This window comes from Hylobates moloch, unplaced genomic scaffold, assembly GCF_009828535.3.
Source record: "Hylobates moloch isolate HMO894 unplaced genomic scaffold, HMol_V3 SCAFFOLD_6, whole genome shotgun sequence".
Taxonomy (NCBI): Eukaryota; Metazoa; Chordata; class Mammalia; order Primates; family Hylobatidae; genus Hylobates; species Hylobates moloch.
The window spans coordinates 73737632-73764793 of NW_026652281.1; the positions used below are offsets into that span (position 1 = coordinate 73737632).

Genomic DNA, 27162 nt, shown 5'->3' on the forward strand with positions numbered 1-27162 from the left:
AAGTGCTGGGAGCCACCATGCCCAGTGGCTTGCTTTTTTGACTTAATTTGTGATGCAGATTTTTCTGTCAGTAAATATAGAGCTTCCTCATTTTAAATGCATAGTATTCCATTTGATACATATCAAATATGTGTCTTCCCATTTTGATGTACATGAGATTGCTTCCAGATTTTTGTTATTGCAGATAATGCTGCTGTGAACTTAGGCCTTGGACAACAAGAACTTCTCAAATGTCATAATAACCCGACATTCTAACTGAAGCGTATCAACTATTAAAGGAATTCCTATTTTCAAAAGCACTGTGGCTAAATAATAGCAGCATTCTCTACGTTTAGAGAAGGAAACTAACAGTAAATTCATGTGTTATGTGCTTTCCCATATGTCATCTTAATCCTCTACCTGTGAAGTACGGGATGGTGTTTTATAGACTACAAAACCAAGGGTCAAAAGGCTGAACACCTTACTCCAGGTTCTGTAACTAGCAACTGGTGAATCTGGGTTTCACAGCCAGGCTCCCTGACTTCAGATCTAGGACTCTTGCTGTCCTGTGTTGCCAGTGTGGCTGATCTAAAGGGAATAAAAATAACTTGTCCCGCTTGCATGATTCCTTGGCTCAAACATGAGCAGCTAAATCTATGGTTTGCTTCTTCTGGATGTGGAATGCAAACAACCATAAAAGGTGGTCCCTATTTAGAAACACTTTCCACTTTGTTGAGAGAAAAAAAAATGTAAGAAAAACTTCCCACTTATTAAGTTGTTTGTGTCTAATCTTCCATCATTCCCCTCTCATTGTTGAACTTTCTCTTTGTAATCATTGTTCACCAGTTTTTGGGTTTGGTTTGGTTTTTGGCTGTTCACTGCAGCCTCGACTTCCTGAGCCACCATCTTCCCACCTCAGCTTCCCAAGTAGCTGGGACCACAGGCACGCACCACCATTTCTGGCTAATTTTAAAATTTTTTGTAGAGACAGGGTCTCACTTTGTTGCCCAGACTGGTCCTGAACTCCTGGCCTCAAGCAGTCCTCCAGCCTCGACCTCCAAAGGTGCTGGGATTACAGACATGAGCCACCATGCCCCAGCCCATTGGTATTTTATAGTGCCGACTTCCTTGATGGATGAATCTAGATGAGGGCATTGATTTTATTGGGGCCCTTTCAGGATTCCAGCACCCAGGGAAATTTTCCCAAACCAGCTGCTCCTCACCCCTACTCCCAAAGCACTTAAAACTCAACTGGATCCCTTCTACTGGACTGGTAGGAATTTATTGGAGTACTCTAAGTTGTGCAGAGGTTCATGGTTCAAACATTTGGAAGCCCCCACCTCACCCTCCCGCCACCACCCACTAGTTGATCATCTGTCTACATGTTACTGCTGAGACATCAGTTGTCCCAGGCTAAATGAGGCAGTAGTTTTACTGTGTTCGTCTCACACTTGGGGAATGATAAACTTTGGTGAGCTGGGAACTCCTGTGTCTGTGGACTCTTCCCTGAATGCACCAAGGACCCACTTTCTCTTAGATATTGCCATCTTACCAAAGTATTGCCACCAAACGTGGAACAAGTTTCTACTCCCTCTGATTTTTACATCTCTGATTTTTTTTTTTAATTTGTCTGGGAGAATATCATCTCCCCTTTGGCTTTCCTGAGAGGCATGTTTGCCTAATACCATGGTCCCTTTGATTTCAAAAAAAGGCTTTCTTTTTGGAAAATCGCTCCTTTCCTACCTTCAGGCCATGTGGTTTCATGGGGCCGATTTCACATTCTGGCTTCAGAGCTCGACACAGAAGGTAAACTTGGTCGGAGTCATCGTAACAGATTCAGAAATTAGCATGGCATGTGACCAGCCTGGGACTTTGCTGGAACTCCTAGACAGAGGTGTCCTTCTCTTAGAGTTGCTAAGTTGTAAGGAAAAGTTTGGTACTGCTGGCAGCCACACCTGAAGAGCCTCCTGATCAAGCCATCCTAGAAGAAAGGAAGTTGAGAAAGGAAGACAGTTCTGTTAACATCACTTTAGCTTTTGGATCAAGTCATCCCTGAAGCCAGAACTATCCCTGGATTCTTGTGTTATTTAAGCAAATAAATTCCTTTTTTTCCTTAAACCAGTTTGAGTTGGGTTTCTGTCTCTTTTAACTGAAATAAGCTTTACACTCCCACTTTCCTCATGACATTAAACACATTCCTCACCTCCCCTGCTTTGGCATGTCACTTTAATCTTTTCGTTAGCTTAGGGTTTTACAAAAGACAGAAAAAACAGTTACTTCAGGCTACTGCTTCTCAACCCAACCCAAAGCACCTGCTCCTGGTTTGAAATGGGGGAAAGAAAGAAAACAAAACAAATTAATATCTGAAATATATATCCCACCATACTCCTGGGCAATGGGACCACACTAGAGCTCCTAAATAAAAGACCAGAGATGAGTTGACCCTGATCCATTTCCAAGAGCCTAAGGTAGGAGAAATGTCTGTTGTGCTCTGATGCTTTCCATGGGTGCCATCATGATCTGCATCCTGAAGGGAGCCAAGAAAGATGGTACCCACACAGCTTTCCTCTTGATGAGTCATACAGCCTGAAAGCCTTACTCTGCTTTATCCACCTGGCAGAGATCTATTCAGAATGTGTGTTGTGTAGGCTCAAGTAGAAGAAAGCAGGAACAAAGAGTTTCCAGTGTTAGACTTTACTTCTATGCACAGTGTTGAAAACCCATGTATCCAGGAAGCAAAGAAAGGTGTGAGGGTGGTAGACGACCTGCTTGGGGCTCCCATGCCTAAAAAAAAAAAATGGTGTCAAAATTAGCCAGCCCCTTCCACCCAAAATTTCCATCAAGATGGGCATAAGGACCCTCATCTCTTGTTCACTGAGTAGCCATTGGTTGCTCACAGCCCCTTATGACCTCCTTACCTCTTTCTGATCTTCCTCATTTTCTGCCTTATTGGTGCTGGCCACATAACAAATGCCATGGTCTTACACATGGTGCTGTCAACCCTGGTGACCAGTGGTTGATAAGCAGTTTCTATTTTGAGCACGTTGGTTGTTTCTGACCTGGCCTACAGGTGTGGCTGCTGGGGTCAACATCTGAAGGGTGTTCCCTACTGTATGATGACTACCACAAGTGGCATATGTTCTTTATTTTTGAGACAAAGTTTTGCTCTGTAGCCCACGCTGGAGTGCAGTGGTGCAATCATAGCTTGCTGTAGCCTTGAACTCTTGGGCTCAAGCGATCCTCCCACCTCAGCCTTCCAAGTAGCTGGGACTACAGGCACAAGCCACTGTACCTGACCAATTTTTATTTTATTTTATTTTTGTAGAGACAGAGTCTCACTGTGTTGCTCAAGCTGATCTCAAATTCCTGGCCTCAAGCAATCCTCCCGACTTGGCTTCCTAAAGTGCTGGGATTACAGACATGAGCCACCACCAAACCTCATGTTCTAACTGATAAAACTTAAAAGTTTATAAAACTTATAAAACTCTCAGAAAGTGAAAACTGATTTAAGAAATGACCTGGATATGAAAAACTAAGTACAGATCCTTTAGCGACTTACAAGTTGGTTGACTTTGGAGACATCACTTTGTCCCTCTTGACCACTACAAAAGAAGAGTTTAGAGAGGTTCCCAGCTATGGGCCAAGGACTAGTTACATCATAATCACCTGGGGCCATTGTTAAACGGTCACATTCCCACACCTTTTCAGGGTTCTGAATCAGTCTCCTGAATGGGAATGTTTTCTTAGCAAACAATCCAGGTGATTCTCATGGGCATCCAGGCTTAGGAACCACTGTGGCAGATGATCTCTTCTGATGCGAAGAGGTCACTGAGCTTGTCTGTATTAGCCAGGTTTAGGTGGGGCTGGACTGGGTAGGGATAGGGGACTGTCTGACCTCTCCCGGGGATTGTGTTCAGGGAACCCAAAGGAATCTGAGAAGGAACAGAAAGTTACCACCTTTGACACATGTGGCAGAGTTCTCTGGAACCTTTCCTCTGTTCCTACCACAGGAAGGCCACAGGCACCAGGGCTCTACTGGCCTAAACCATAGTTCTGTGCTGACTGAGAGGTTCTGAAATTAGAAAAAAGGTCTAAATCCTGCTTCCAGGTTTTTGTGAGGTGGAGAAAAGCAGAGTGACCTGGGAGAAGTGGTTATCAACAACACAGTGGGTGACTTCTTCCCTGGGGTGAGGAACGTTTTCCCTTTCCCTGTCCCGAGCTGCAGTGGTGCAGTCTGTTACCTTGGAGACCAGCTAACACATTCCCGCAGGGCAAGCCTCACTGCTGAGTTGCTTGGAAGAGCTTGGAGAAACCAGAAGTGAAGATCCAGGAGAAGGAAGGCCCTGGAGTGCCAGGAGCCCTTCTCCCAAAGATGGAGAAATAAATGAAGAAATACAGGTGAGGGTGAGCGTCAACAAGGGTTGACAGGGGTGGTGAGAAAGGGGGTGGGGGAGGCCAGATACTAAGCTCTGGACTGAGTGAGAAGATCGAGGGAGGCTGGGGTGTGAAGTGTCCACTCCCTACATGCCGAGCATTGGACTAAATGCTGGGGGTGCCATTAGACAAGGAAGTCATGGAGCCGGTCTAGGAGACAGGCCATGACAACTCCATATGACAAAGTGAAGGGGCAGCGACAGGAGGACTTCCACAGGAGGAGTGGTTTCCTCCCTGGGGACAGCAAATGGGGTTCAGGAAAGACTCCTATTATTATTATTATTATTTTCACCCAATAATCAAGGTTCCCTCTCTCCCTTGGACCAAAATGCCATCTGCCATGGACTGGTTGTTCTTTTCCTCTCCTGCAATCACCCCCCAGGGTAATTCAGTTCACCTTTGCCTAAACTCCGGACCTGCTCTGAGTGAATTTATTCAATAAATGTTTTTTGAGCAGCCACTATGTTCTAAACTCTATTTTATGCAAAAATGTCCTAGCAGTGAACATTACTAAGTCCCGGCCCAAATGGATCTACTTCTAGTATGTTTATGTGGGAGGGGTACGCGGAGGTTCAGACGGTAAATAAATATATAGAAAATATAAAACAAGTAGATAAGTAAATATATAGAATGTATTTACTTTTAAGTAAGTAAGTGAACATATATATAGTGAAACATGCTGTGAGGAAAGACAAAGCCGGATGGAGGAGGTGCTGTTTGAGTTAAGGTACTCACAGAAGACCTCTCTAACAAGATTTTATTTGAGCAAAGGCCCGAGGGAAAGGGCTGCGTCCTGTTCATGTCTATCTCCCCAGCACCCATTCTCTCTGGCACGCAGTGAGCGCTCTATAAATGTTCATGAAACACATGATTGTTTTCATGTCATATGCTGAAGTGCTTGAAGATGCAGCCCATGTTTTATGGTATTCTACATTTTTATAGTACTTGGTATTTCACAAAGTACTTCTACTTTCTCAATTTCATTTGATCCTCTTGATAACAGCATTGAAGTAAGCAGGTCAGTTACTGTTATCCCCATTCCATTCTAAAGGTGAAGAAACCAAAGGTTCAGCGCTTTTTTGTTTGTTTGTTTGTTTGAGACAGAGTCTCACTCCAACACCCAGGCTGGAGTGCAGCGTTGTGATCACAGCTCACTGCAGCCTCAAACTCCTGGGCTCAAATGACCTGCCCAACCCATCCTCCCTAGTAGCTGGGACTACAGGTGCACACTGCCATGCCCAGCTAATTTTATATATATATATATTTTTTTTTTTATGTGGAGACGGGGTCTCGTTATGTTGGCCAGGCTACTCTCAAACTCCTGGGCTCAAGCAGTCTCCCTGCCTCAGCCTCCCAATGTGCTGGGATTGCATGCATGAGCCATTGCACCCGGCCCCGTGCTCTTTCTGGAACACTATTTTGTTTTGTTATTTTTATGCAGTTCAACCCCTTCTCCAGCAGCCTGCACCAGTCACCCCAGAATCTAGTCATACAGTCCTCTGAATTCATTAAGAGCTGTTAATCACTGGCTGGAAAGAGGGAAGTGAGACTATGGGGCGGCCAGTGTTTACGAGGCATTTCTATTTCAACAGTCTCTGCCATTAGAGTCTCCCAGGAAAGCTTGCTGAAGTAAAGCCAGTTTTTTTTTTTTTTTTTAAGCATTGCCATATTATCCTGGTGCTTCCCAGAAAACAAAGCATCCTCTGAATAAAAGATTACAGACTTTAAAGAGAAAAGCAAGTTGCCAAACCATTATTAGGCTGTTTAATTTAATGATTTCACAAGAACACACACTCTAATGTTTAAGCTGCAACTTTATTCAGAGTCTCTCACTTGCTGTGTCTTAGCTGGTATTTTTTTGGTTGCAAATAACAGAAAGCTAAAGGAGCTAGCTGAAGCAAAAAAAAAAAAAAGGTAGAGAATTCTAAGAAACAGGGTATCTCATGGAACCCAAGAGCAGAAAGGTCTCACACGTGCCTGGGATATATAATTAGAAATTCAAGAAACAAGGCAGGTTGGGCGTGGTGGCTCACGCCTGTAATCCCAACACTTTGGGAGGCCAAGGCAGGTGGATCACCTGAGGTCAAGAGTTTGAGACCAGCCTGGCCAACATGGTGAAACCCCATCTCTACTAAAAATACAAAAATTAGCTGGGCATGGTGGTGGACGCCTGTTGATCCCAGCTATGTGGGAGGCTAAGGCAGGAGAATCACTTGAACCCAGGAGGTGGAGATTGCAGTCAGCCGAGATCACGCCACTGCACTCCAGCCTGGATGACAAGAGCAAGACTCCATCACAAAAAAAAAAACAAAAACAAAAACCAAGGGAGTCTTTCAACCTCCTGGCCCTTCACCTTCCCTTCTCAAAATATTTGTCGAGTATCTGCCAGTCCTTGCTCTTATGTAACTTACAGTGTAAAGGGAGAGACACACAAATTTTAAAAAATCCCTCTAATGAATGTATCATTCCAAATTAAGATACCTGCCCTAAAAGAGCATAGTTCTATGAAAGTCTGTATAAAACAAAAGAAACTGAAATAGAATGGGATGCTGGAGATTTCCTGGAGGAAGTAATATTCGAGCTGAAACGTCAAGGTGATTAGGGGAGGGGAGAAGGAGAAGAATGTTCCAGAGCAAAGACAGCAGCACATGAAAAGTCCCTGTGGTTAAAAGAACTATAGAGAATTCCAGGAACTGGAAAGGGAGGCCCTTGTGGAACACAGAGGAGAGCAGTGGTGAAGTGGGAAATCTAGAGGGGTGGGTGGGAGCAGCCAGACCTTGAGGGTCCTCAGATGCCATCCTAGAAATAGGGAAGGCTTTGATCAGTTTTAAGCAGGAGGGAGAAAAGGGGGTGTAACATTGGATTTGGGTGTGGATTCTTATTTATTTTTTAGAGACAGAATCTCCTTCTATCGCCCAGGATTGAGTGCAGTGGAATGATCATAGCTCACTGCAGCCTTGAACTCCAGGGCTCAAGCGATCCTCCTGCCTCAGCCTCCCAAGTAGATGGGACTACAGGCACATACCACCACACCTGGCTAATTTATCTTTATTTTGTTTATAGAGATGGGGTCTCTCTGGGTTGCCAAGGCTAGTCTTGAACTCCTGGCCTCAAGTGACCTCCTGCCTCAGCCTGCCTCCCAAAGTGCTGGGATTGTAGGTGTGAGCTACCATGCCTGACCCTTGATTACTTTCTATTATCCTTTTAGTTCCTTCAGCACTTTCCACAATTTGTAATTATTTTATTTAGTTTTTGAATATCAGTCTCCCCCTCTAGAACATAAGTGCTGGGAGGACAAGGACAATGTCTATCTTAGTGGTTCACAACTAGGGACAATTTTGCTGTCCATGAGACATTAAGCAATGTCTAGAGACATTTCTGGTTGTCACATTGGGAAAAAGCGAGGAGGGATGCTACTGATATCTAATAGGTAGAGGCCAGGATGCTGCTAAACATTCTGCAATGCTTAGGACAGCCCCCACAGCAAAGAATGATCCAGTCCAAGAGTCAAAGTGTTGAAGTTGAGAAAGATTTATCTTGTTCACCATTGTATCCTCAGCACCAAGCACAATGCCTGATACCTGGTAGGTGTTCAATAAGTATTTACTGAATGAATTAATTAAAGAAGGGTTGGCTGAGCAGTGGCTCACTCTTATAATCCCATGACTTAGGGAGGCTGAGGAGGATCTCTTGAGGCCAGAAGTTCGAGGCTGCCATAAGTTATGTTAGCACCACATTACTTCAGCCTTGGTGACAGAGCAAGACCTTGTCTATAAAATTTAAAAAGTGGCCAGGCATGGTGACTCACACCCTAATCCCAGCCTAGGTGGGAGGATCACTTGAGCCCAAGAGTTCGAGACCATCCGAAGCAACATAGTGAGACCCCTTCTCTACGGTAAACAGAAAAAATTAGCTGGGCATAGTGGCTTGTGCCTGTAGTCCCAGCCACTTGGGAGGCTGAGGTGGGAGGATTGCTTGAGACTGGGAGGTCAAGGCTACAGTGAGCCATGATTGGGCCACTGTACTCCAGCCTGGGCAACTGAGTGAGACCCTATCTCAAAAAAAAAAAATTAATTTAAAAATGTAGAAAAAGAAACATCATGCTGAATATAGATACCCCCCAAAACTATTCTGTATGCCACATTTATCCTGTTTTCTGGTATTCTTTTCTTCTTCAGGAAAATAAGCATTGGGTGTTTTGCAATGGCTACACAAACTAGTCATGTCTTCCATGGTCAAGAAAATATGTTCTCTGTCTCCCAGGCTGGAGTGCAGTGGCGCAATCTAGGCTCACTGAAAGCTCTGCTCCCAGGGTTCACGCCATTCCTCTGCCTCAGCCTCCCGAATAGCTGGGACTACAGGTGCCCACCACCACGCCCAGCTGACTTTTTGTATTTTTAGTAGAGACAGGGTGTCACCATGTTAGCCAGGATGGTCTCGATCCCCTGACCTCGTGATCCACCCACCTCGGCCTCCCAAAGTGCTGGGATTACAGGTGTGAGCCACCGCGCCTGGCCTAGTTCTCTGATTTTGCAAATGAAAACAGCAACAGCATTTTGCTCATGGGAGCTGAGGGTGAGACTGGGTAAATGGTCATTGAATCTTCTTATAGCCACCTGAGGGCTTTAGTTATCTAAATAATAAAATATCTCATGGAACTGGAGTCTACATTTTGTCAGGACTCTGCAGGAACCCTTCTCAGTTACTGCACAGAAAAATGTTTCTAGAATCCTTGTAGGGACTATAGGGCAAAGAGAGGAGGCACCGGGGGTATCAAAGCAATGCCCAGTGCTGAGGCATTGATCAAATTACTTTATGTTTTGTAGCATTAGGAGAAACACTGGCAGAGATTCAAAGAAGCCACTAAAGCAGAAGAATATGAATGGACTTGGTCAAAATTCGGACAATGGATTATTGGTTACACATGTTAACCAGACGCAGGACTTACTGGTAAAGACCATGGCACTTTAACTGGGTCGTGATACTACAAATCATTCAGGGAATGCAGAATGTGTTAAATTCTGGGGATTTCTTCCTTCTCATAGGATTCTAGGACTGAAAAATGAATAATTAAGCGTTTATCTCTAATCATCTGCCTTTAGAAATGACTGAAAATTCTCTATACTGTTTATATAGACATTGTATAGTCTATTTGGCCACGTCACTAAATATTCAGGAGCATGTGAAGACTCTGATCATGTTATCAAGGCCTGAAGTCTTAAGCATTTGATTCTAAAATTCCCCTTCCTGAGATTTGCTTTGCTTTTGAGATTCCCTGAAATCAAGATTCAGAAATCCATTTCAGGAAGTGCTGTTGGACAAATGGGGTATGATAGGAGAATAAACCTCTAACCAGACTACGATTTTAGGCTGACCTTCAATGTGCCTTCCCAAGAGGGTGAGTGGATTGTCTAGAACTCAGAATTCATTCTACCAGGGACACAATGGCAATCAGTGGTTGCCATGTTCAAGCAAGGCTAGTGCACAACCATGTACCTAACCCACACTAGAGTTTAAATATGATACCTTTGAAATGACAGTCAAAAACAATACAGGTATAATGCTGGCAATTAAACAATCAGAAAAATACTCAGGATTTACTTAGGTTCTGGCACTTGCAGGAAAGCAAGTTTAATGAAAGGAGACGAGGAAAGGTTGAGTTTTGAGATTCTGAAGAAGTCTTGTAATGAGTTCAGATGTTGATGACATGCATCTTTCCTCTAATTTTATATGAAAATACATGACTTCCCAGGTGTAGACAGGATCATTCTTATATTTATCAGCCACAGCTGAGGCCTCCTTTGCCTTGCAGATGAACCTGAAGGAAAGAGGGAAAGGATTGCTCCAACAGGAAGATCTTACCATTCTCTATGCAAATGAACTAGTTGAATTACATAATCAGCATGGCCTAAAGTCAAAATCCATAGTGTTTAATAGTGTATCTTCAAGTATGAATAATACAAACTCTGTGTCCTAAAACATGACATTATCTGAAAAGCAACACAGGTGGAAGAAAGGTGAATTATTAAGTCCACCATGCTCACCAGGCACGGTCGTTCGCATCTGTAATCTCAGCACTTTGGGAGGCCTAGATGGGAGGATCGCTTGACTCCAGAAGTTTGAGGCCAGGCTGGGCAACATGGTGAAACCCTGTTTCCACAAAAAACAAAAATACACAAATTAGCGAGGTGTGGTGGCACGTGCCTACCCTCCCAGCTACTTGAGAGGTCAAGGAATGAGGATCACCTGAGCCTGGGAGGCTGAAGCTGCAGTGAGCTGAGATTGTGGCACTGCACTCCAGCGTGGACAATAAAATGAGACCCTGTCTTAAAAGAAAAAAAGAAAGTATCATGCTCAATGTTTCCAACCAGGGAGAGGGTTGAGTCTGAAAGGTGAGAAGAGTGACATCTAGTGTCCATGTGATAGCTGTGTTTCCCTAGATATGCGACAGGGACCTATGATTTTAGGTGGTGCCTTTCAAGGGCAGGACATTTGTTAGCATTGAATCACATAATGAGAAAGTAATCTTGCCCGTCAGTCCTCTCACTCCTTCATGGAGATGGTCACAGTTTGGTGCTAGTTTAGAGGGACAACATGGTACCATGGGTAGAAGCATGACTTGAGCTTTACAGCCTGGGTTTGAATTCCACATCTGCCAGTTTCTAGCTGGATGACCTTGGACTGATTACCTAAATTATCTGTACCTCAGTTCCCTGGTCAGCAAGATGGGGTTATCATAATGGAACCCACTTTGTAAAATTAAATGAGTTAATGTATGGAAAGTGCTTAACATGTAATAAGTGCTATCTAAGTATTTGCAGTAATTATGAGAGTGTTTTTCACACTTCTTCAACACTTGCTAATTTCCCTTTGAGACAGAGGGCCCAGCAGGCCTCAGGCACAGAACTTAAGGCAAGGTCGCTTGAGCCCAGAACTTCGAAGCTGCAGTGAGCTGTGATCACACCACTGCACTCCAGCCTGGGTGACAGAGTGAGGCCCTGTCTCTGAAACGGACAAACCAGGGGGCCGGGTACGGCAGCTCATGCCTGTAATCCCAGCACTTTGGGAGGCCAAGGCTGGTGGATCACTTGAGGTCAGGAGTTTGAGACGAGCCTGGCCAAAATGCCAAAACCCTATCTCTACTAAAAATACAAAAATTAGCCAAGCGTGGTGGTGCACACCTGTAATCCCAGCTACTCGGGAGGCTGAGGCAGGAGAATCGCTTGAACCTGGGAGGCAGAGGTTGCAGTGAGCCAAGATCATGCCACTGCACTCTAGCCTTGGTGACAAGAGCGAAACTCCCTGTCAAAAAAAAAAAAAAAAAAAAAAGATAGGGTCAGTCTGAGTTGGCACCCGTTGGGTATCTGTGTGAAGGGAACCTCTTCCTTCCCTCTCTTTCCACTTCTCTGTTTGACTCTGGCTTTTGTCTTGCAGAGGCTGCAGGGGAGCGAGACCCAGTCTTCAGATTGGGAGGACTCTGAAGACTGGCTTTCGGCTCACAGTTTAAAGTGTCAGAAACTCACCTTGGCTGACCTGATGAGCCAGGGCACGGAAGTGCTGTAAGTCTGAAGCTGTTCCTCACACCCCCCACAGCTGCAGTGACACATGCAGCCTCCTGGGCCCGAGAGACCCCCTCATGAGGCTTTGCTTCTTCAGGGAGGAGGGCACCAATGTCGTGCAGAAAATACGTTTCTCCACCCAGATCATCCGCCACTTTGAGTCAAAGCTTTCTGAGTAAGTGTGTTTCTCACTGTCCTCCCAACACCACAGAGCTCAAGAATTATGTCATTTCAGTCCGGGCGTGGTAGCTCATGCCTGTAATCCCAGTACTTTGGTAGGCCGAGGCAGGTGGATCACTTGAGGTCAAGAGTTTGAAACCAGGCTGGCCAACGTGGTGAAATCCTGTCTCTACTAGAAATATTTTTTTAAAAAATTATTCCTGGTGGTGCATGCCTGTAATCCCAGCTACTTGGTAGTCTGAGGCAGGAGACTCGCTTGAACTTGGGAGGTGGAGGTTGCAGTGAGCTGAGATCACGCCATTGCACTCCAGCCTGGGCAACAAGAGCTTAACTGTGTCAAAAAAAAAAAGAAAGAAAGAAAGAAAGAATTATGGCATTTCAGTAGCCTGGAAGTAACTTTGTTCAAACAGCAATCTCTGTGGGACCTTGGGCAATAGAGTGGGACCCTGTCTCAAAAAAAAAAAAAAAAAAAAAAAGTCTACCACCCAGGGAGATGAGCAGGTCTCTTCCTGCTTCTAGCCCCAATTTCCCCTTTTCTCAAATAGAAAGGTTGGACCAGATGAGTGTCTCTCAGCCTTTTCAAATCCATAGTCTAGGGCCCCAGGCACTGTGGTCCATGCCTATAATCCTAGCGCTTTGAGAGACCAAAGTGGGAGGATCACTTGAGCCCAGAAGTTCGAGGCTGCAGTGAGCTATGATCACATTACTGCACTCTAGCCTGGCAAGAGAATAAGACCCTATCTCTAAAAAAATATAAAATGAAATCCATAGTCCTTTGGATGACATAGCTTCATCTGGTGTTTAATGGTTAAGAGTAATGACTTTCAATGTCAAATTGATTGCATTCATACCTTTGCAAAATATGCCAAAAACATGCATGCATCCCCACTCCTAAACCAGATTTTGATAGCACATGTGTATTAGTCCATTTTCATGCTACTGATAAAGACATACCCGAGGCTGGGCAATTTACAGAAGAAAGAGTTTTAATGGCCTCACAGTTCCACATGGCTGGGGAGGCCTCATATTCATGGCAGAAGATGAAGGAAGAGCAAAGGGACATCTTACAAGGCAGCCAGCAAAGAGAATGAGAATCAAGAGAAAGGGGTTTCCCCTTATAAAACCATCACTCTCAAGCCAGTTAACCAAAAGTCAATTGCTAAATGACCATTCATGGAATGACCAGTTGCTCAAATTTCTCAAAACCATTTAACTGCAGAATTTATAGTAACTTTTATTAGGTTGGAAGCTTAAACAGGTTTTAAGGAATTCTGCAATGTCTTGATTTATCAGTTTTAATTGTGAATCCAGTATTTTAAGGAATGTTCAAGTCTATTTAGCTAACTTGTCATTTGGCAAATCAATTTTCAGAGGATTGGCTTTCAGTAAATTGACTTTTAGCAAATTGACTTGGATAGAATCCTGTTGTTACATTCATGTTGGAGATGGTGAAACTGGGGCTCAGAAAGGTTACCACACCTGTCCAAGGTCACACAGCTAGTAGATGGCAGAGCTGTATCTCAAACACAAACATATTTTATTATAAAGCTCATCTTCAGCTGAGCACAGTGGCTCATGCCTGTAATCACTTTGGGAGGTCGAGGTGGGAGGATCGCTTGAGTTCAGGAGTTCAGGAGTTTGAGACCAGCCTGGGAAAAATGATGAAACCACAACTCTACAAAAAATATAAAAATTAGCCAGGTGTGGTGATGTGCATCTATAGTTCCAGCTATTTAAAGGCTGAGGTGAGAGGATCACCTGAGCCAAGGGAGGTTGAAGCTGCAGTGAGCCATGATCATACCACTGCACTCCAGTCTGGGCAACAGAGTGAGACCCTGTCTCAAATAAAAAGAAGAAGAAGATTAAAGCTCATCTTCTTAGCTCTATTCATAACTCATGTATCTCTTATGATTCTATTTACCCCCACTGCCCCATGATCTCATTTCCAAAGACCTTTTTTGTCCCTCTCTAGGCCCCCAAATCTCACCTGCCCCCAGTAAGAACAAGTCAATTAAATTCAAGTGACCTAGTTGTTACCTTGTGCACATGATATATGCTAGTCTCCAACCAGTCATTGCAAGCCAGGCATGCAATAAGGCAAGTTCAAGAAGGTCCCCCAGCTACTTTTCAGAAACTAGGTTTTTCGTTAATCAATCCAGTAGAAACGATTGCTTAACTGCCTCTGTTGTGCCTTTATGATCAGTTTCCAGGAGACTAGGAACAATTCCTTCTGAGAAGACACAGATTTGAGCAAGTGTAAGGGTGGTCTTCCAACTTTCTCATAAGAACACCCTCCCCCACCCTCCACAGACCTGCCCACACCGGGCAGAGTGAGCACAGAGTGAGTGAGCTATGTGGAGAAAGGAGACGAGGTTAGATGAGCAGGTTGAAGTCCGGAAGGGCCTGATTCCACTGCTTGATCCACCAAACCATTGTCATTTATCCTGTGCACTGTGTCACCAATAGAGCAGCACCTATTCACTCGATCCCTTTCACAATCCCCTTATACCTAGTGCCCTGGCAAACAAGTATCTTCAGTTTTGTCTTTCCTGGATTTTGCCCAGGCTTGAGTGCAGTGGAACAATCATAACTCCATGCAGCCTTGAACTCCTGGGCTCAAGTGATCCTCCCACCTCAGCCTCCTGAGTAGCTGGGACTACAGGCATGCACCACCATACCCAGCAATTTTTTTTATTTTTTGTAGAGACAGGGTTTCACTAGGTTGTTCAAGCTGGTCTTGAACTCCTGGCCTCAAGTGATCCTCCCACGTCAGCCTCCCGAGTAGCCACGACTACAGGCGTGCACTACAGTGCACTTAAAAAGTTCACCACCTTCTTCCAAGACCCTATGCACATTAAAGAAAAAACAATTATTCATACCTGCCTTTTGTGTATGTAAGTGGCTGTTGCTCAGTGATGATGCTGGCCTTGGGTGATGAGTCTTTCTGATGTCTTGACAGCACTATCAAAGTCTATCAAGAGAGAATTCAGTGGCTCACAGAAAACAGCAAGAAGGTAACGGGCATAGATTTCATTCTTTGCCCCCTTTCACTCATTCCATCTGTATTTGTTAGGACCCTTTCAGTTGCAAATGATAGACCTCCAATGTAAATTGCTTAAGCTAAAAAAGGCATTTACTAACCTAAGTAAATGAAAACCCCTGCCATAGCTGGATCCAGGTGCTCAGATGATGTCACTTCTATGCCTGTGGGCTCTGCTTTCCTCTGAGTTGGTTTTATTCTCGGGACATCTCTCTTTGGGCATAGGAAGGTGGTGATCAGCAGCGCCAGTAAAAAGGGACTTCACTTCCTGTTCCCTGCACAACTTCCAAATCCTGAGATTGACTCTCATTGACCAATTTACACCAATCATCATAGCCAAGGAGATGAAATATACTATCACTATTTGACTAGGCCTGGAACTAGTGCTCACTTCTAGGGCAAAAATAAAATAAAATAAAATAAAAGACAGGGGGAAGGGGAAAGAGACTGGGTTAGCCCCCCAGCCCTCATGGACTGAGGAAGAGAGACAGATGGTTGCATGTGGAAGGCCAGAGCACTGTTACCAGAAGGAGGAATGGGTGCTGGGCAGGTGAGAATGCAGATGTGCACTAGGCATTTAACTTCAGACCCGCAATGAGATTTAGAAGACTAAGGCTGATCATCTGGATATCACTTTTCTTAAAAGTTCGATTAAGGGCCGGGCATGGTGGCTCAGGCCTGTAATCCCAGCACATTGAGAGGCCTAGGTAGGTGGATCACCTGAGGTTGGGAGTTCAAGAGCAGCCTGGCCAACATGATGAAACCTCGTCTCTACTAAAAATACAAAAAATTACCCGGGCGTGGTCGTGCAAGCCTGCAATCCCAGCTACGCAGGAGGCTGAGGCAGGAAAATCACTTGAACTCAGGAGGTGGAGTTTGCAGTAAGCCGAGATCACGCCATAGCACTCTAGCCTGGGAGACACAGTGAGATTCCGTCTCAAAACAAACAAACAAACGGAAAAAAAACCCCACAAAAGTTTGATTAAGGGCTAGGCGTAGTGGTGCACACCTGTAGTCCCAGCTACTTGAGAGGCTGAGGCAGGAGGATTTCTTGAGCCCAGGAGGCTCAAGGCTACAGCGAGCTAAGATTTTGCCACTGCACTCCAGCCTGGGCAACAGAGCAAGACCTGTCTTTTAAAAAAAAAATTTTGTTGTAATTAAATGTTTTTCTCAGAACCCAAGGGTAGAAGAGTAATCATGGGCAAATGAACACTTTGATTTGCTTCCTTATTTGTTTTAGCTTAATTGCCATCAACTGGCACTTTTCTGGCTTCCCGTTTGCTTCTACCTTAGGCATAATCTTCAACTCTTGCTTTAAACCCTGGGAAAAGCAGATGCTAAAAGTCATGCTCCCTACTCCCAATCCCCACCTCTACCTGAGACCAGTGGGTAACAGCACAGTGCTAAGCCTGCCTGTCCCGCCAATTCCAGGCTGTGGTCTACACCTCAGATCCAGAACCTCCTTCACTGGCTTGGACGAGTTGAGTCAGCAGATGCTTGTCTGCGGCTATAGCTGGACCCCTCTGGTTGCCCATGGTAACAGGCAGAGAGGCCCCAGGGGAATGAAATCCTCTCATACTCCATAGGCATCCGTGTAGGGCATGCTGCTCTCACTCACCCACCTCCACTACCCCATCCTCGCACCTTTGTCAAAGTGGGCGGGGATTGATAGCCCCTTCTTCCTGCCACCCCTTTCTGACGGAGCTACAGAGAAACCATGGAAGAGCCCAGGGAAGCGATCACCTGTAAATCAGCTCACCGGGTCCCTGGGTGTTGAGGCAGGCAGCCTGAGGTGATGGCCAGATAATCGCTGGTCTCTGTTCCTGCTCTGCTCTGTCACTAAGGCCCTAGAAAGTGGCCTCGCTTCTCTGGATCTGTGTCTGCAGAGGATAAAAGGAGAAGTTATAAACTAGTGGCATGCAGGCCAAATCTGGCCCACAACCATGCTGTTTTGGGCTCCCTAATTTTAACTATTTTTCAAATTAGTTGCCAAGATTTTTTAAATCCTGGTATTTCACTTTTGTGTCTGCTATCGGACTTCTCTTGAAAAATGAGAATATCTGGTATTACCAGGCTCCAATTGCCTCTTATGTACTTGTCCAGTTATTTCTATGGAATAAATGTCTAAAACTTCAATGGCTAGGTTTAGGGAATGAATGTTTTCAATTCCAAAAGCTGTAAAGCCCTCATGGCAGCTTGTTTTTAATTTAAAAGAAATAGAACTGGCTCTAAATTTCAACTTCTTGCCTCCAGATTGGCAATACCCTAGAATATTTGGGTCATGAATTCAACAAACATGTATTGAGTGATTATTGTATATCAGGCACTGTTCTAGGATTGAGACTACCAACATGACCAGTACTTGCTGAAGGAGTGGTTCATTGTGGGGGGATAAAAAACATGACCAATACTAAGGTCCTGCCTTCATGGAGCTTACGTGCCATAAAAAGAAACAAAGCTGAGTAAGGGAACAGAGAGTGGAACAGGACTATTTAAATGGAATGGTTGAGGCCGGGCATGGTGGTGCACACCTATAATCCCAGCACTTTGGGAGGCCAAGGTGGGTCAGTAGTTTGAGGTCAGTAGTACTTGAGGTCAGTAGTTTGAGACAAGCCTGGCCAAAATGCTGAAACCCCAGCTCTACTAAAAACACAAAAATTAGCCAGGTGTGGTGATGGGTACCTGTAATCCCAGCTACTAGAGAGGCTGAAGCAGGAGAATTGCTTGAACCCAGGAGGCAGAGGTTGCAGTGAGCCGAGATCGTGCCACTGCACTCCAGCCTGGGAGACAGAGTGAGACTCCTTCTCAAAAATAAAATAAAAAATAAATAAATGGAATGGTTGAGGATACTCACTCTGAAGAGGAGGCATTTGAACGGGCACCTAAAGAAAGTGTGGGGGTAAGCCCTACCAATATCTTGGGGAGAATGTTCCAAGCAGAGGAGACAGCAAGTCCAAAAGTCTTGAGGCAGGAATGAGCTTGGTATGTTCCAGAAGCAGCACATGGGCCAGTGTGGCAGGCACAGAGTGAGCTATGTGGAGAAAGGAGACAAGGTTAGATGAGCAGGTTGAAGTCCGGGAGGGCCTGATTCCAAAGCTGAGGGCTTTAATAAAGCAGGGGAGTGACCTGATCTGACAAGTTTCAAAAGAATCACACTGACTGCTGCATAACTTGACTGCACAGAGGGTAAAAGTGGAAACAGGACAACTGCGCTGGGTGAGAACGATGGAGGCTTAGACTCAAGCTCTAGGGTCGACGGAATGAGATATGGTAGATTCAACACATGGCTGGAAGGTAGGCCCAGCAGAACTTGCCGATGGATTGGATAGGTCTGGGGCCAGAGCGCCTGGGCCGGTGTTGAATGGCATTTACTGAGATGGGGAAGGCTGAGGGAGAAACGGGCTTGAGGAGGAAAACCAAGAGGTCTTGTTTTGGACATGTGAAGCCTGAGGGACTTAGTAGACATCCAGACAGAGAAGCGGAGCAGGATGTTGGGTGCACAGGTCTGAAGTTCCAAGAGAAATCTGTTTGAAGATGGACCTCAGATAATCATTAGCATTCAGATGGTCTTCAAAGGCATGACACTCAGATCACTTAGGGAGTGATCAAAGAACAGTGGTTCTCCATCAGGGGTGATTTTGCCTCACGGGAGCATTTGGCAATGTCTGGAGACATTTTTGATTGTCATTGCTGGAGGAGAGGGGTTGTTACCTACATCTAGTTTATCAGCAGCCAGGGATGCTGCTCACCATCCTGTAATGCACAGGACAGCTCCCTACAACAGATAATTATCCAGCCCAAATGTCAATAGTGCCAAAGTTGGCAAACCCTGGGGTAGATAAAGAAGAGAGTGGCCGGGTGCGATGGCTCATGGCTGCAATCTCAGCACTTTGGGAGGCTGAGGCTGAAGGATCTCTTGAGGCCGAAGGATCTCTTGAGGCCAGGAGTTCAAGACCAGCCTGGGCAATGCAATAAGACCCTACCTCTACAAAAAATTAAAAAAAAAAAATAGCCAGGTGTGGTGGCGCACACCTATAGTCCCAGCTACTTAGGAGATTGAGGCAGGAGGATCACTTGAGCCCAGGAGTTCCAGGCTGCAGTGAGCTATGATTGTGCCACTGTGCACATGGAGGCTTTTGTTAAAATAAAAACTCAAATTAGGTAAGCCTGGAGTGGGACCTGAGACTTTGCATTTCTAACAAGCTGGGGGATGGTGATGCTGTCGGCCCATGACCCACACCTTCAGAAGCAAGTTCCTAGGGCATGCCAGTATTGTGACTTTCGAACAAGGAGGAGGGGCTCTCTAGGAAAGGAAATTAAGAAAATATGGCCAGTGAATAGAGGGGAAAGTGGGAGAATATAGTGTCCTGGAAGACACGTGTACTAAGTGTTTCAACTTGTTAAATTCTTGACACAGTCGAACTGTGCTATATGCTACTGAGAGTTCGAGAAAGTCAAGAATTTGGATTTAACCCTTGGGCTTGGCAAGACAAAGGTCATTGATCACCTTGACACATGTGGTTTCAGAGGAATAAGAAGGTGAGAACCTAACTTGAATGGGTGCCCGTGAGGTAAGGACGTGTGGCTAAGATGGAGAGCAGAAAAATGAAACAGCAGGAGGGAGAGGTGGCATACTGAGAGGTCTATATCTTTTTTAAGATAGGTGATATTATAACCTGTTTGTATGGTGATGGAAATTGTACAATCAATAGGAATGGATGATCCAGGAGAAGGGATGATCACAGAAGCTGAGTTCCTATTTAGCAAGAGAAGATCCAGTAATGCAAGTCAAAGTTTAGCCTAGACCATTGCTGGTTGGCCTTAGATGCATTTTAACTGGAAAAAGGTGAAGTATGTAGGGCTATGGGCTGGTAGGTCAGTAGACTCTGCATGGAAAGATTTTTTTTTTAATTCTCTCCAATTTGTTTCTGTTTTCTCGGCAAAATTGGAGGCAAAATCGCTTGCTGGGAGAGTACAGAAAGGGAGTGCTGGAGGTGTGAGAGAAGATGTAAAATACTCTCTGAGAGCAGAAGAGTGAATTCAACAGGAAAATTAGATATCCAGTAAAGTAGGATTTAAGGAAAAACATCCAATGGAACCTACTGCCCCTAGAGAACTATCAATTTCACATGAATGAAAGTTCCAATCCACAATGCAGCTATAACAAGACGAACATTTATGTGCAGAGTCGAACAGCATTGACAAGTAATACAGACAGTCCTTGACTTAGAATGGTTCGACTTAGGATTTTTCCACTTATGATGGGTTTATCAGGACGTGGCCCCATCATAAGTCAAGGAGTAATAGCTGTAGAGTAACACCATTTAGAAACATAAGTAGAAATTTGGATGTGGTGGCGCATGGTTGTTTGAGCCCAGGAATTCGAGACCAACCTGGACAATATAGCAAGACCCCATCTCAAAAAGAATAAACAAGAAACATAATTAGAAACTCACAGAGATACCATTGCAGCTGGCGAACCTAACACATCTGCCTTTGATTGATAGAGTAGGCAAAAGATAAATAAGGATATAGAGAAATCAAATCAGATAAGCTAATACAAATAGCCATCAAATTTTATATCTTCAAACAAAGGGTGCTTTTCTATAGTCTCCAGATTTTCTACGATGACCATGTATTGCTTCATAAGATTAGACAATAAATATAAGGGGAAAAAACTTACAAAGAAGAGGCTGCCACAAAATAAGAGCAGATCATGCCCAGAGCTGAAGTCATGACATTGGGTTTTGCTTTTCCCTTATAAAATGGGGTTTCCGTCTGCTGCTGCTTGTTAGGGGTGAGGGAAGTGTTCGCATCACTGTGTTGCACAGAGCAGCTCAGTGTGGGAGACGCACAGACTTGCACTGGCTGTTTCCAAATGCCCTCTTTGGTTTTAGGCATTTGGCCTCATCAAAGGGGCCAAAGTCAGCGTCCTCATAGATGTGTCAGCCGTCAGCAGTGGCCCTCAGAAAGAGGAGTTCCAAAAGGACCTCATGGTAAGTCTGTCTGGCACAGAGAAACACATGGAACCACCCACCACCCCCAGCCTTTCCTTCCTGAGCTTGCTGACTAGCTTGTTTATAGCAAATGCAAGATAGGGTGTCTTATAAAGAACAGTTCACACTTAATTAGCACCTGTGGTTAGAGAAATATGTTGAATTCTACAAAACCCAACTGCAGAGTCATTTTCGGTTGTAGTGTGAACTTCCAGTATTCTCAGCACGACAGTACCTGCCAACTAGACTTTGACTCAAGAGCTCCCATGTTTCCCTGGAAAGAGGATGTGAAGTCTCCTGCATAGCATAGCACAGGGATTCTGGCCTTTTCTGGATGGAGGAGCTATTCTGGTTTCTTTGGAGTTATGGTTCCCATTGGATACTCACCAGCTCTAGCTTGAGAGCAGTGAACAGGATGGTGTTGCCCATTGCTCCATCCCCAATCCACATCCGTAGCAGAGAAGCTAAGAACTAGAGTCAGATGGCTGGAGTCAAATCCCAGCCACCTCAACCAATTCCAGGCCACGTGACTGCGTTAACTAATCTCTCTGTGCCTTACTTACCTCCTCTGTAAAATGGGGATGATAACAGTGGGTACCTAGGGTTGCCATGAGGGTAAAAGGAGCTTGTTCAAGTGAAGTGCTCAGTGAGAAGTCTGGCCTAGAGAAAAAGCCTCTGCAGCGTGATGTGATGTGGATGGGCTATTTTCTTACGGGTAACATGGCAGCAATAGCCCGTTGTATTTTGTACATGTCCTGCAGAGCCTTTATGAGGCTCAGTGTGGGGCTGTCCTCCAGACTTGTCCCCTGTTCCTGGTCTCAGTGGATGTCAGGGGACAGGTGTCAGAGCAGGCTCCCCCTTCATGACAAGTCCTCAGGACAGAGTTTCCAAAGATCCTCCAGGTGGAGTGGTCTACTATTAGCCAGGGCAAAGCTCATGGGGGTGGCCTACAGGTGGAATTTCTAGCTGGCCAGGAAGAAGAGGGAGAAGTTATGGATACTCACCAGCTCCATCTCCAGCTTACATGCCTTAGAGAGAAACCTCTGTCCTCCCTCTCTGGATGCCACAGGTAAGTGCCAAAGGTCCAGCAATAGCACATGCTGAGATGGCAGCCCAGATGCTCATCCCACCCACAGGAGGCCCGGCAGGTGGGAAGCAAATGGCTTGGGGCTGGCTGCTAAGCCCAGCCTCGAGCAGCCCTATTTCAGTACAGCTCACACCCAGCCCAGAGGGGCCGGCAAAGGTGAGAGAGGCAAAGCCAGGCTCCCCATTACCCTGGCTGTGGGAGCCAGTGATGTCCTTTTGTCCAACAGAGCCTCATCGATGAGCAGCTGAGCCACAAGGAGAAGCTGTTTGTCCTGTCCTTTGGCACCAATGCCAGGTCCCTCTGGCCGGACCCCATGGAAGTCAGCGCTTCTGCGTGAGTGACTTTCCTGCCTGACGGTGATGTTCACTTGTTCATTTTCCTCCCTAACCAGCAGAGTCTTTATTGAATAATTCAACTGCAAACCCCAGGACCCTACTAGATAAGTGAGTACAAAGAGACAACTCACAAAAGCAGAAACAATTTTTGGGAAGATGGCCACCCTTATGAGCGGTTCGTAAACTGACAGATAAGGTGACCACAAGACACTATTTTTATCCAGCAAACTAGCAAAGATAGTTTTATTATTGTGAAAATAGCACATGCATGTTTTTTAAAAATTCCAACAGTATGAAAGGATGATAAATAATAGCAAATGAGTCTCCCTGTTTTTTGTTTTGTTTTGTTTTGTTTTGTTTTCTAAGACAGGATCTCATTGTGTCTCCCAGCCTGGAGTGCAGTGGCGCAATCATAGCTCATTGCAGCTTTCACCTCCTGGGCTTAAGCAATCCTCCCACCTGAGCCTCCTGAGTAGCTGGGACTACAGGCATGTGCCACCACATCCTGCTAAGTTTTTATTTATTTATTTAGACAGGGTCTCTGTTGCCTAGGCTGGGGTACAGTGGTATGATCTTGGCTCACTGCAACCTCCACCCCATGGTTTCAAGTGATTCTCGTGCCTCAGCCTCCCGAGTAGCTGGGACTACAGGCATGTGCCACCACGCCCAGCTAATTTTTGTATTTTTTGGTAGAGACAGGGTTTCACCATGTTGGTCAGGCTGGTCTCAAACTCCTGACCTCAAGTGATCTGCCCACCTCGGCCTCCCAAAGTGTTGGGATTACAGGCGTGAGCCACCACACCCAGCCAGTTTGTTTATTTTTGTAAAGATGGGATCTCGCTATGTTGTCCAGGCTGGTCCTGATGGCCTGGCCTCAAGCACTCTTCCAGTCTTGGCCTCCCAAAGTGCTGGGACTACGTATGTGAGACACTGTGCCTGGCCCAAAACAGTTCCTTATATCCACTTCCACAAATAATCTTTGCACACACATGTATCTGTGTGTTTACCTTCTTATTTTGACATGAACAGGACCTACATCACACTTCTCTGTGCCTTGGCTTTCTGGCTGGTCTTGAATCTCTTTCTCTGTCAGTGCATACAAATCTACCTCATTTGTTTTAATGGCTACATAGTATTCTACTGCATGGATGTCCTTTAGTTGGGGATTTCTAGTCTGGAGTTTTTTTGAGGGATAGGAGGGAGGTATGTAAGAATTTCTACTTATCCAGTGAGTAGAAATTTCTTTTCCATGAAGGGAATGTCCTCAATCACCCACCATGTGTTGGTTACCATACTAGGTACTTTGCATAGATGATTGTATTTAGTATGTAATAGCCACCCCATGGAATAGGATTATTATCCTCATTTTGCAGATGAGGAAACGCAGACTCAGGTTAGGGAAGATGCCCAAAGTGGCAGAGCCAGGATTGGATTCCAGATCCCAGGAAAAGTCACATGCTTTGGCCAGGGCCAGTTGCTCATGCCTGTAAAAAATCCCAGGACTTTGGAGGCTAAGGTGGGAGGATTGCTTGAGCCCTGGAGTTTGAGACCAGTCTGGGCAACCCAGTGAGACCCCATCTCTACAAAAAAAATTTAAAAATTAGCCCGGTGTGATGGCATGTGCCTATAGTCCCAACTACTCAGGAGGCTGAGGTGAGAGGTTTGATTGAGCCAGGGAGGGAGGTCGAGGCTGCAGTGAGCTATGGCTGTGGTACTGTACTCAGCCTGGGTGACAGAGAGAGACCCTGTCTCCAAAAATAAAAAGTTTAAAAAAAAAAAAAAAGCACGTGCTTAGATTTCTAGGAGGGAGGCCCCCTCGCCAGCACTAGCTGTAAAGAGGGGCCCTTCCAGATACAGAAATGCCCACTTCTGGCAGCTCTGGCTTTGAATCCCAACCCCAACAGTCACTGGGTGGTCTTGACAAGTCCCTTAACTCTCTCATTTGCAGAACAAGGCCAATCCTACCCACTCTTCACAGGACTGTTATGAAGATGAAATGAAAACAAAGTACCTGGCTAGTGCCAGGTGCTCAATGAACGAGAGCGTTTTTTACTCTGATTTCCACTTCAGGTGGAGCAGTGACCCCTGGGTTGTTATGGATGGCAGCCGAAAGTTCTGCATCTTCAGGAACTCCTGGAATTCTCTTGTCATAACCCTATGTCATATCTTTACCGTGTGTACTATTGTTTATTTTATTTTATTTTTTATTTATTTGGGTTTTTTTTGTTTGTTTGTTTGTTTTTTTGAGATGGAGTCTCACTCTGTCACCCAGGCTGGAGTGCAGTGGCATGATCTTGGCTCACCGCAACATCCGCTTCCTGGGTTCAAGCAATTCTCCTGTCTCAGCCTCCCAAATAGCTGGGATTACAGGTGTGCTCCACCATGCCTGGCTAATTTTTTTTTTTTTTTTTTTTTTTGTATTTTTAGTAGAGACGAGGTTTCACCATGTTGGCCAGGCTGGTCTCGGACTCCTGACCTCAAGTGATCCGCCCTCCTTGGCCTCCCAAAGTGCTGGGATTACAGGCATGAGCCACTGTGCCCAGCCTAACATGTGTACTATTGTTGATTTTTCTTTACTTCAATTGCATTTATTTATTATTGAAAGAAACTAGTTTTTTTGTTTTGTTTTTTTTGTTTTTTTTTTTTGTTTTTTTTTGTTTTTTTGTTTTGAGACAAGGTCTTGAAGTCTTGCTCTGTCACCCAGGCCAGAGTGCAGTGGTACAATCATAGCTTACTGCCATCTTAATCTCCTGAGTTCAAATGATCCTCCAGCCTCAGCCTCCCCAGTAGCTGGCACTACAAGGGTGTGCCCAGCTGATTTTTTAAATTTTTCCTTTTTTGTGGAGATGGGGTCTGGCTATGTTGACCAGATTGGTTTTGAACTCCTGGCCTCAAGTGGTCCTCCCGCCTCAGCCTCCCAAAGTGCTGGGATTGCAGGCATGAGCCACTGCTCCTGGCCTGAAGGAAACTTTCTATCAATACCATAATTGAGAAGCTCATATCACTTGCATGATTATACTTCTATAATCATGCAATTATATTTCTATAATTAGCAACCATATATCTTTCTTTAATGGCTTTGAGAAAAAAAAAAAAAAAGAAAGCAGCCATATAGATAAATACGATGAGAGCAAAACAGTGGTTTTAAATTCCAGCTTAAATCTATTGGCTAGAGAAGGCGCTAGACCTGGGACTTATTCTCGCTGTTCAAAAGGGAGACTTGACAGTTATGATCATGAAAGATGAACTTATTGGCACCACACTGAGATTTTCTCTTTCAGATTTTTGGTTTTTTGAAGTAGAAAGAGCAGACCTCTTTCACTAGTGCTGTGCAAAGTTTTAGCCAAGAAAGAATCAAGTTATTTTTCTTCTCACCAGTGGTGTGTACCCCAACCCACGTGAGACAGCCACACAGCCATAAAGCTTTCTCTTAGAGTCTTCTTAGGGTCGTGGAATTAACTCCATGCCTCCTGTTGAGGGCTGGCTCCCAAGAGAGTGGGTATGGGGAGGAAAGAACTCAGCCCCAGACGCTCACATAGCATAACTTCTAAAAGCTCAGATCTTAGTGTCAGACCTGGTTTGAAATCTCAGTTTTAACAGTTGCTTACAGTATCACCCTGGGCAAGTCCTAACTCAGTTTCCTCATCTACAAAATGGGAATAAACGTACCACCTCAACAAGTTATCATTAGGTTTAAACGAGCTAATATTTGTCCTGGGCCTGGTACCTAATACTACAGGCCAGGTGCAGGGGCTCACACCTGTAATCCCAGCTGTCTGGGAGGCTAGGGAGGGGGACCTCTTGAGGCCAAGAGTTCAAGACCAGCCTGGGCAACACAGTGAGACCCCTATCTCTACATTTTTTTCATTATTATTAGTATACTTTAAGTTTTAGGGTACACGTGCACAATGTGCAGGTTTGTTACATAAGTATACATGTGCCATGTTGGTGTGCTGCACCCATTAACTCGCCATTTAGCATTAGGTATATCTCCTAATGCTATCCCTCCCCCCTCCCTCCACCTCACAACAGTCCCCAGAGTGTGATGTTCCCCTTCCTGTAGAGTCTCACTCTGTTGCCCAGGCTGGAGTGCAGTGGCAGTGGCACAATCTCAGCTCACTGCAACCTTCTGCCTCTGCAGTTCAAGCAGTTCTCCTGCTCAGCCTCCCAAGTAACTGGGATTGCAGGCATGTACCACCATACCTGGCTAATTTTTTTTGTATTTTTAGTAGAGATGGGGTTCACCATTTTGGCCAGGCTGGTCTTGAATTCCTGACCTCAAGTGATCCACCCACCTCGGCCCCCAAAAGTGCTGGGATTACAGGCATGAGCCACCATTGCTGGCCCTCTATATAAAATATAAAAATTAGCTGGGCAGGATGCCACATACCTGCAGTCTCAGCTACTTGGGAGGCTGAGGCAGGAGGATCGCTTGGGCCCAGGAGTTCGAGGTTACAGTGACCTATGATTGCACCACTGTACTTCAGCCTGGGTGACACAGCAAGACCTTATCTCTAAAAAGAAATTAAAATGAAATTAAATACAAACAGTC

General features: G+C 45.1%; 1 protein-coding gene and 2 long non-coding RNA genes across 5 annotated transcripts in view; 1 reads left to right on the top strand and 2 right to left on the bottom strand.

Annotated features, from left to right (window-relative positions):
* LOC131383816 (uncharacterized) overlaps window positions 1-3592 on the bottom strand; it is a 51932-nt gene extending 48340 nt beyond the window's left edge. For both annotated transcript variants that reach the window (XR_009214155.1, XR_009214154.1), the window contains exons 1-2: window positions 3539-3592; window positions 1723-1960 (exon numbers count right to left, since the gene is read on the bottom strand). This is a non-coding gene — a long non-coding RNA (uncharacterized LOC131383816). The remainder of the gene's footprint in view (window positions 1-1722; window positions 1961-3538) is intronic.
* Window positions 3593-3888: 296 nt separating this feature from the next.
* Window positions 3889-27162, top strand: part of VWA3A (von Willebrand factor A domain containing 3A) — a 63928-nt gene continuing 40654 nt past the window's right edge. Inside the window, exons 1-8 of the mRNA XM_058440813.1 lie at window positions 3889-4166; window positions 4250-4377; window positions 9240-9363; window positions 11848-11972; window positions 12070-12147; window positions 15112-15166; window positions 21090-21188; window positions 22502-22608. Of these exons, the coding sequence (XP_058296796.1) occupies window positions 4364-4377; window positions 9240-9363; window positions 11848-11972; window positions 12070-12147; window positions 15112-15166; window positions 21090-21188; window positions 22502-22608 (602 nt within the window). The 5' untranslated portion in view covers window positions 3889-4166; window positions 4250-4363. The remainder of the gene's footprint in view (window positions 4167-4249; window positions 4378-9239; window positions 9364-11847; window positions 11973-12069; window positions 12148-15111; window positions 15167-21089; window positions 21189-22501; window positions 22609-27162) is intronic.
* Window positions 12001-17481, bottom strand: LOC131383817 (uncharacterized). 2 transcript variants are annotated; one of them, XR_009214156.1, is made up of 4 exons: window positions 16952-17481; window positions 15294-15405; window positions 15032-15123; window positions 12001-12483 (listed from the first exon to the last, which is right to left on the bottom strand). It is a non-coding gene; the product is annotated as an uncharacterized LOC131383817 (long non-coding RNA). The 2 variants fall into 2 exon arrangements; XR_009214157.1 differs by having other exon boundaries at window positions 16936-17481.